Source organism: Strix uralensis, chromosome 19, assembly GCF_047716275.1.
Source record: "Strix uralensis isolate ZFMK-TIS-50842 chromosome 19, bStrUra1, whole genome shotgun sequence".
NCBI lineage: Eukaryota > Metazoa > Chordata > Aves > Strigiformes > Strigidae > Strix > Strix uralensis.
The window spans coordinates 9,236,092-9,245,651 of NC_133990.1; the positions used below are offsets into that span (position 1 = coordinate 9,236,092).

Below are 9,560 nucleotides of genomic sequence, written 5' to 3' on the forward strand. Positions count from 1 at the left end.
AAGGAAAACGATGAGGACAAGGACGGTGGCAACAAGCGGGGCCTTCCCCTCACGCAGGAGAAGGCGGCGGGCCGGGGCAGGTTCCCGGGTACCCCCACACGGCCCGTCCCAGTCCACCGCCTTCCCCGGCCCCCTCCCTGCCCTCACCCGTAGCCGCTCCCCCATCGCTTCCCGCCGTCCCGGCCTCGCTGTCCGACTCCGGGTCCGAATCCTCAGCATAAACCGCCAACGAGGAGAGAACGCTCCGCTTGGCCGCCGCCATCTTCCGCCTCGGCCGCAGCGGAATTCCGGCGCGCGGAGATGACGCGCACAGCGCAGTCGCCATAACAACGCCGCCCTTCCTTTGCTCTAAGCGAACTTGCGTTAAACCGGGACAGCTCCGGCGTCCGCGCACGGCGAGAGGAGAAAAATCCTCAGCGAGACGGAGCAGAGTTTGTATGGGGGAGGGATAAAAGGTGCGCGGCCTATTTATAGTGGGGGCTGGCCCTTTAAGCGCTGCTTTTGACGTCATCGCGCGGCGCCACGACAGCACCTGCCGAACCCTGACCGAGTGTGAGAGGGCGGGGGTCGGGGTGAGGAGGGGTACGGCTGCGGTGAGGATGGGGAGGGGGACACCGGGCAGGAAGGACATGGTATGAGATGAGGCGGCGGAAGGGGGCCTCCGCCTGGGCAGAGGGGTGTGGGTGTGAAGGTCCTTGCCTTCCCCCCCCGTTCCCCATGACGGGGTGTGGGGGGTTTGGGGGACAGCGAGGTGCCCCCACCGCTATGGCCACCCTCAGGCCCCAGCTGTGCCCAGCCCGTGCCCCATGGGGAGGCCTCAGCGGGGTCTGCTCTACAATAAGCGATACTGGGGTCTGCTCCAGTGAGGGGACCCGGATAGCATCCTTGGGGGGCACAGGGGGTGTCTAAAAAAAGGGGGAGCGTGGCAGGGCAGCCATGGGGGAGGTCGCCCAGGTGGCAATGAGACAGGGCAGGCCTCAGCTAGAGGAGGGTGGTGGCATTCAGGTTCCTGTCACTGTTCGCAGCTTCTCTGAGATGAGCGGCGAGGCTCCCCCGGGCCTGGAAGGCAGGGTCCGGAAAACACTGCGAAAAGTCTTCGGGTTTGAGTCCTTCAAGACTTCCCTGCAGGAAAGCGCGACCATGACTGTGGCGAGAGGTGAGGCTCAGCATCGGGAAGATGTGAAATGTGTCGGGTTTTCCATCTTCCTGTGAGGTGGTACTGCAGGAGCTGGTATTGTGCCTGTTTTGAGGAGACACTTCATCTGGACTAGACAGGACCACCTGGCCCTCTTAAGCTGCCTCTGCTCCGAGATCATTTGAGTGGCACAGGAGCACGAGCATGTGCTGCACACAAGCTCTCTGAGCACGGCTTTGCTCTGCCTGTTCTCCTTTGCATTAGTTTTGTAGCACCACCATCGCATCAACTAGGAAATAGGAGATTAAAATGTAGTATTGTTGGTATCTCCTCTGGAGACATCTGCCAGCATGTTTATGGTCAGGTGAGGTCAAAAGCGTTTGCATTTATACATTTTCAGAGTAAACCTGTTCTTGTGTTAGAGATTACACCAGTAGAAGACTTGATCTCCTGGCAGTGTTTACATCTGTTCTCTGAATCATGTGGACATTATCAGAAACATGATTTAGCTGGTGTTAACATATCCCCCAGCATACCACTGTTGGTTGGACAGGCAGTTCACACATACAAGCTGCCAACAGTTAGCTCCCCTGGCAGGTCTCACAATATGAGTCAGAACAGTGTCAAACTTAGCACCGAGGATAGAGTTACAGTTTGCATCTATCACCAGCAGCTATGCAAACGTGCTATGGACAACAGAGCGGCCAAAAGCAGTGTTCTGTCAGCAGGGTGTCTCTGTTAGCATTGCAGGCACTGGCATCTCCCTGACGTGAGGTGGATACTGCTTAGCGCAGTGACAGTTCCTAACCCCATGATATTATCTGTGCGGTTGGAATTTCCAACCCTTATTTCTTAGGAGGTACCTTTCTGGGATAAGCTCTAAGAGGATGTGGTAAAGATCTGTCATGGGGCTGGTAATTTGGTAACTGGAGGTCTGTAAGATGAGTGAAAGCAGCTTGTCTGGAAGAGAATTAACATGAATAACTTGTTTAACTTCTCTTTATCTTGGTTTCTGTGTATTTTCTGGTACTTTTGTAAGGCTGTTTCTGAATGTTTACAAAGCAATCAGAGATTCTTTGAGGGAGACTATTGCAGGCATGCAAAGTATGGCCATGCTTTGAGAACCTAAAATGAAGTGTCTTTTGTTGGTATGCCACACAGTATGTGCACACATATGCTGTTTCTCGCAGATTACAAGCCTTGCTGCCCACCCCTCCAGTCAGAGCCCTGGGAACTCACCACCACTCAGGAGCCTTGAGCTTTCTTCTGTTGTCTTTGCAGGCGAGAAGGATGTCTTTGTATGCATGCCCACAGGGGCAGGGAAATCCTTGTGCTACCAGCTTCCTGCAGTTCTGGCAGTGGGCATCACCATTGTCATTTCACCTCTGATTGCACTGATTCAGGTAACTGTCTCCTGTCAGCTCTGGAAAAGCAGTCAGTGAAGGGGGTCGGGAGACGCTGGAGGCACAGCTGCCTCTCTGCTGTTGGCCTGCCTCTGGATTCCCATCTTCATGTCTCAGTGTGTTTTCCTTACCCTGGTATTAGGCGAAGAGACTGCAACTTAGCTGCAGAGCAGCTTAGCTCTGGTATGCAGTTCTATGCAGTTCTCTCAAAGGAGGTTTCTGTTCTTTAATAATAACCTGGTGGTTTTTGTAACTGAGCCTTTCTCCATTTTCTCCAGCTGTCTTTTATCTCCAGTGTGCTATACAGAAGCAGCTAAGTACCTCAAATGGACCAAACTGGATCTTTCCCCAGAAGAAAACTGCCATTTTACCTGTAAAGTAATAACTCTGGAAATGATGAAGTTGCCTGTGAAGGCATAATTTGTTCTGCATCGAAATGCTTTTTGTTGTGGTCAGTCTTTCTGTCATGGGAAGAAGCTGCTGTAGCAGAGCTGCTCATTGAGCACTTTCACCTGTGAGACCTTTTTTTTCCTCTAATTTGCCTTTTCTACTATTTCATCACCTGTTGGAAGAAACACCTCTCTGTAAGAGCAGCTGTACCATGCTTAGACTTCTGTAAAGCATCTGATTAACATTGCATGATATCTGGTGTTATAGGCTGCTGGTTTGGTTTTTGTGGGTTTTTTTTTAACTACTTTACAGTTTTAATGTAATACATTTTAAGAATTAAGAGCAGGCCTGGTAATACATCTTGGAAAGGTGTTATAAATAGTGAGTTTGTTCCAAGTGAGAGGATTTCTAATTAAGCTCCAGGAAATATTTTATCAGTGAAACGGAGGTTAAAAAAGTTACCACTGTAAGATTTGCAGGGGAAACAGAATGTGTCAGAGCAACAAATATGTTGAGAAGGGCTCGATGAGTCTTATGGAACAGAAATGGAGTGAACCTTCAGAGGTCTTCTCATCAAGTCCTGAGGTGGGGTGGCTCTGCCTGCAATGATCGTGATGTATTTCAGTGCAGCCAAACTTCAAGAGCTTAGTCTGTGTAGTTTATTATAGGGAAGGCTGAGAGTTGACTTTGTGAACAAAAACCGGCGGATATTAAATCAATCCCTGAAACCAGTTATTGAGTGAAATAATGAGATACCCATTTTTCAGGACTACTCATATCTTCTGAAATGTTACATGCTAGTCAAGTGCAAGTGAACAGCTCAGTGGAGGGACAGGGAGGTGAATTTGTACGCCCAGGGTTCATCTGGATGTGATGCCATGTTTTCTTGTTGGTTTTCAGGGCATGATTGTCATCCAGGCTTGGTTCTGTGGCAGTGGTGATTTGCATGATTCTTGTATTTTGTCCTATCTCAGCTGTGTTTGTAACATCCTTTAGCTGTTTTGGAATGAAATCCACTCTGTTATTGTAGGGTGGTGGTGTTCATTTTCCATCTGTGAGACTTGATAGTGTAAATCCTGAGACGCGTTGGTGGCTTGTTTCAGCTCACTGTGGCTATGATGAGTTATTCTGCACAGATCCCTGCGGTGTTCCCTAGCGGCAAAAAGACTGTCTTAAAGTGAATGGATGCACAAAAATGCAGTTGGATGTTAGAGCTGGACAGATATGCTCACAGCTGAAGATAAAGGCGTGTAGAGTTGAAGTTCTAAATATGCAGACTGTAGGTGGATGTTGTCCTGAGACTCGATCCTGGATCTCCCTAGTAATCTTTCTTGGTGATGGTGACTTTCTTTATATCCATTTGGTTTTTGTTTAATTTTAATTTTGTATTTACTCTAGGATCAAGTGGATCACTTGCTAGCTCTGAAGATCAAAGCCTGCTCCCTGAACTCCAAGCTTTCTGCCCAGGAAAAGAAGACCATCCTGGCTGACTTAGCAAGTGAGAAGCCCCAAGTAAAGCTCCTGTACATCACCCCGGAGATGGCAGCCGCCTCTTCCTTCCAACCTACGCTGAACTCTCTGGTGTCCCGAAACCTCTTGTCCTACCTGATAATCGACGAGGCGCACTGCGTCTCCCAGTGGGGACACGATTTCCGACCCGACTACCTACGGCTGGGCACCTTGCGCACTCGCATACCCAATACACCTTGTGTTGCCTTGACTGCCACTGCCACCAGGCAGGTCCAGGAGGACATTGTGGCAGCGCTTAAGCTAAAGCAGCCACTTTCCACATTTAAGACTCCTTGCTTCAGATCTAACTTGTTCTATGATGTGCAGTTCAAAGAGCTCTTGACTGATCCATACACCAACCTGAAGGATTTCTGTCTGAAGGCGCTTGAAGTGAAGAACACCGCTGGGGTAGGTTTTACATTTGGGGAAGAAGGCTAAACTTGAACAAAATCTACCTTAATGGTCACTGACCTTGCAGTGGTTAGCATGGCCCCAACAGGTCTGTGGCAGGGAAGGAGGAGGTCCCTGGTGGGAAGGTGCTCACGTATATTTTTTAAGTTCCTCAAAGTTCTCACGTATGTTTTTTAGTTCTTCTAAAATAGCTAGAATGTGAAGGCTGTGTTCCTTCCAGAGGTGGCCTCAGAAAGGGGTTGGTCTAAAAGAAGATGGGTTAGGAATATGCAACTAGCCTTTCTGTCTTGGTTTGCCATGTCTGAGGTGATCATTCTGTTTGATTGTGTTCTGCTCTTCTAGTGTGGCAAGGGTGACTGGAAGCATTTGCAGTGTTGTGTTGAATTTCCTGCTCTAATATTCCCAAAATAATTCTCAGTGATAGCCTCTGCACCTGAGTTTATCTGTAAGGCGGAGGGAGACTGCTTCTTGCCTTGTGCCCACTGGGAGAGGATTGGGGGACCATATTTGGTTGATGTTAGGCCTTGTAGGACTTGTAAGGAAACTCTCTTTATGGCTGATTTACTTTTGTGCTGCAGCAGTATCTTTCAGTTGCTGGGGGATCAGCTTGGAGAAGAGATGAGCTTTAGGCACCCTTCCTGTGTCCACCACGCTAATGACTGCAGCTTTGTTGATTGGCTTCAGACAGTCTCATGGACTTCCTCTCCTGTGTGTCCAGGTGTACTCCGGTTGTGGCATCGTGTACTGCAGGATGAGGGATGTGTGTGACCAGCTGGCTATTGAACTGAGCTACCGAGGAGTGAAAGCCAAGGCCTATCACGCAGGTATTAGAAGCTGCACCTGCATCTCTCAGTAGCTGGTAGAACTGATCTGGACCACCTTTAAGGCCTGGGTTGGGGCTACCTAGAGAACAGCTTTCTTGGCATGGTCTGCAATGTGTCTGATGCTGATGCATCAGGTCTGTGAGGTAAATGCAGGGCCTTCAACAGAATGGCATTCCCTTCGCTCCAGAACTGTTGGTTTTGTTGGAACTTGCATGGCCTAAATGTAACAACTGCTTTTATCCCAGGAGGGATCTGAATTTTTCTCTTTGAAAGTCAGCTGCTGCTGACTTCTGCTTGATCGCAGGCCAATTTAAGCATGGACAGAGAGGAATATGTACATGTCTGTTTCAGTGAGGGCTTGGCTCACAATGGGGGAATGGAGGAGGAGAAAAATCCTCTTGCCTCTTTTTTTTGTTGTTTCCTTCCCTCTTTTTCCCTTCCCAGGACTCAAGGCAGCTGATAGGACTTCAATCCAGAATGAATGGATGGAGGAGAAGATTCCAGTTATTGTTGCAACCATCAGTTTTGGAATGGGAGTAGACAAAGCAAACGTCAGGTGTGTGAGGCTGTGTTGTGCACCACCAGAGCCTGAAACCTGAGCAGTGGGAAGTGAAAGCCTCAGTCTCTCTGTTACCTGATACATCTCACTAAAATGCCTGATGAACACTTGCTAAAACCCACAAAAACAGAGCTGAGATTTTTTTAATCTTAGAAGCAGCAAAAACAAACCTGGAAGGGTTTTGTAAAGAAATTAAAAACAAGATACCAAAGCTCCTCTTTGCCAGTCATCTTGAAAACCAAGAAAATTGGAGGAACGCTTGTTTTTTGCCACACCCTCCAGGGTTTCAAAAAGAGCCATCTCAATGCAGTCACAGCTGTCCCTTTCACTTCTCTTAGTGCAATAGTTGCTGTTAAAAAGCAGTGGGAAGAAAATCTGCACCTAAAATAATTCATACACCCTCTACTAAAATAGTCAGAGCCAGCTTTTTTTAGATCTCCTTTTGCAATGCAATGGGGAAAAAATAGCATTCACAAATGGCAATAACCATATAAAAAATGCAGCTCTAGTCCAAGGACAGAAAATTTGCACGTGTTTTCAATTGCTGTTCCTCTGGGACTTCTAACTGTCGCTGTAATTGCTCTGTGTTAGAATTCCTGCACTGCAGTATGGCTATGCTGAGTTAGTATCATGAGCTGTGATCACTCAGGTAACTCAGGTGCAGCTCACACAACATCCCCCACAGACCTAATCTTTACTCTAAAATCCACATAAAGCAATTGCTCTGAACGCTGTGGGAGAAGGGCAGGACGTCACTGAGACAATCACATCAGTTCACAACTCTGCCATCCTCTCTGTGCCACTGTGCTGCCAGATAGCAGCATCCCAGAGCAATGACAGACTCTGACATGCTTGATGCATGTTGCCCAACAGAAATGAGAAGTCTCCTGGGATAGCAGCAGGAGTTAATGACCTGCTGAAACCACTCTGCCCTGTTAGTGCAGTAGTCATTAAAAAAGGCAAAGAATAACTGAAATGCATAGGGCTGATTGAGAGTGAAATATAGTGGAATATGCCTGTAATATGGTTGGTTTTCAAGGAATGGAGTTAAAATGACTCTTCACAGGATGTTTTGTAATAGTTTAAAGGACATAATACCCGAGCCCAGGCAACAAGGCACTGCTGCTTAGCCTTTGCTCTGTGTTGGCAGAGTTCTGAGTTTTCACGTGTGTGTTATCAAGTAAGATCAGGTCTGACAAGTTCTGGAGGTGACTCTTCTGGACAAAAGGGAAAACAGAGGTGTCTCTTTTTCTGACAGAATTTGTTCCCCTCTCTTCACTGCTAATTCAGTTTTGTTAGAGATTATTTATCAATTCCTTCAGTAAACTTCCTGATGGGGATTAAATGTATAGGGCTCTGATGCTTCCTGCCTGACCTGTTCCTGGAGTGTCTGTGTTTGAAGAAACATGTTTGCTTGCTTTTCCACACCCATATGCATCATACCTGCCTCTGGGACACGCTGGTTTTGAAGCAGACTGGTATTTAAAACATTGGCAGCGTTACTGTACTGTAAAATCCTCTCAACACAGGTATAAGCTGAATTGCTGAATAGTCAGGTACAAGCAGGTTTAAAGCAGTCCTGCAGTCGTGTGTTGAAAACCTTCCTTCAGAGATTACAGAAAGTTTAGTAATGATTCTACAGTTGTATTTGCTGACTAGGAAGGATGCCCTCTTCTACAAGTAAGCTTGGTGACACTGAATTCCCATGCAGACTTTGTTGGTAAAGAGAAGTGTCTTTCTAAAATCGAGTCTTTTAAAGCATGTTCTGTAATGTTCAAATTGTGTTCCACAAAATAAATAGGACTTTTTTATTAATGCTGTATTTTATGGTAAAATCTCCCAAACTCCTTAAATCAATGTCCTTATTCTCAGTCTTCATAGCCCTACAATGTATGCACGTTTGAGATATTCATGTGCTCATTCTTTTCCATGCATTTGCAGTGACATCTTGCTCACATGTTGTTCAGATGCATTTGTTTTCTTATAGCTCTGCTGCTTTCCATGTGTCTTTTGTGTTAAGAGGACTTCAATTTCTGCGTGAAAAATACCTTGCTCTGCTAAATCCTCTGTCTTTTATGCTTTTGCTACCCTGTCTTTTTAGTGTTGTTGATGTCCACAGCCAACACAATCATGTATGCAGTGACCTGAGAAACCTGCAACCTTATGTTTCCCGTTGTCTTATCACATGCAGATTTGTTGCCCATTGGAATATCGCAAAGTCAATGGCTGGATATTACCAAGAGTCTGGCAGAGCTGGGAGAGATGGGAAGCCATCCTGCTGCCGCCTCTATTACTCAAGGAATGACCGGGATCAAGTCAGCTTTCTGATTAAGAAGGAGCTCTCTAACATCCAAGTAAGATCTGCAGAATAGTATCCACCTGCCTAGATATGCTGCCTTTGCTCTGATCTGGTTTGCCTCTTGCCTGCAGTGGCCTCTGAATATGCAAAGATGAAATGAGTGTTTCTGGGTCTAGAGCTGTCTGTAGCCCTGTTTCAAGGGACAGTAGAAGGGAGCGAAGCAGGAAGGGGAAGGGCTGCCAGATACAGCTCCAGCTCTGTTAGAGGCATGGGTGAGCAGAAGTGTGGAGCAGAGTGGTGTCTGTATCTGTTTGCCATATTGATCAGAAGGGTTAGATTTGGTCATCACTAGAGTTACTTTATCTGTTTATATTTAAACTGAAGACTATAGTTATTGTCCCCATCTACTTTCAGGAAAAAAAAGGCACCTTAAAGGAATCTGACAAAGCTGTGATGACAGCTTTTGATGCCATTGTGAACTTCTGTGAGGAGCTGGGGTAAGTGCACTTCTTTCAAACACTTTAATGTTTCAGAAACCATGCCCTGTCCCTTCTGAGGCACTGTTATGGCTAAGATCTTGCATATCCAGGACAAAAAGTACTGAATGAATCACCTGGTATCTTGCTGTCCAGACTGAGGAAGGTGTCCCCGAGACATCTCCCGCTCACTCCCACCTCTGAGTTAACTGAGATGTTGGTCTTGGAGCCTGACCAAGTGACATGGTGATGTTAAACTCTAAGTCCTCTGGCTATGGATTTTACTGTGTTCTATCTTTGATGATGGGCTGACTTATTTGCATTTGCTTTTGTTTTGACTCTTTCCTCCTTCACTACATCATCCCTCTTCTAAGGAGACAAACAGATGGCCTAATCAGCATGGGATGGAAACGTTTAGATTTAACGTTTCTGTAAATCTCAGGAGCTCCACTCTGCAAAGCACTAGGTATCCATGATTCTTGACCTTAGAAGGAACTGATGGTGCTTAGAATGTTTCAAAAACAAGCCCAAATTATGGATGTGCCCAATCTAAA

At 46.8% G+C, this 9,560-nt stretch overlaps 2 protein-coding genes across 12 annotated transcripts in view; one reads left to right on the top strand and one right to left on the bottom strand.

The window, feature by feature from the left end:
- The window catches only part of SAP30BP (SAP30 binding protein), a 31,200-nt gene extending 30,897 nt beyond the window's left edge, over nt 1-303 (bottom strand). For all 3 annotated transcript variants that reach the window (XM_074888911.1, XM_074888912.1, XM_074888910.1), the window contains exon 1: nt 148-303. In XM_074888911.1, the coding sequence (XP_074745012.1) occupies nt 148-262 (115 nt within the window). In that variant the 5' untranslated portion in view covers nt 263-303. The remainder of the gene's footprint in view (nt 1-147) is intronic.
- A 29-nt stretch (nt 304-332) lies between these two features.
- Nucleotides 333-9,560, top strand: part of RECQL5 (RecQ like helicase 5) — a 39,249-nt gene continuing 30,021 nt past the window's right edge. For 3 of the 9 annotated variants that reach the window (XM_074888898.1, XM_074888899.1, XM_074888900.1), the window contains exons 1-8: nt 360-455; nt 1,026-1,156; nt 2,417-2,538; nt 4,327-4,845; nt 5,567-5,672; nt 6,117-6,228; nt 8,423-8,585; nt 8,945-9,027. In XM_074888898.1, the coding sequence (XP_074744999.1) occupies nt 1,036-1,156; nt 2,417-2,538; nt 4,327-4,845; nt 5,567-5,672; nt 6,117-6,228; nt 8,423-8,585; nt 8,945-9,027 (1,226 nt within the window). In that variant the 5' untranslated portion in view covers nt 360-455; nt 1,026-1,035. Of the gene's footprint in view, nt 456-514; nt 583-612; nt 633-1,025; nt 1,157-2,416; nt 2,539-4,326; nt 4,846-5,566; nt 5,673-6,116; nt 6,229-8,422; nt 8,586-8,944; nt 9,028-9,560 lie in introns of those variants that run through there. The other 6 variants (XM_074888896.1, XM_074888897.1, XM_074888892.1 and 3 more) reach the window with 5 other exon arrangements.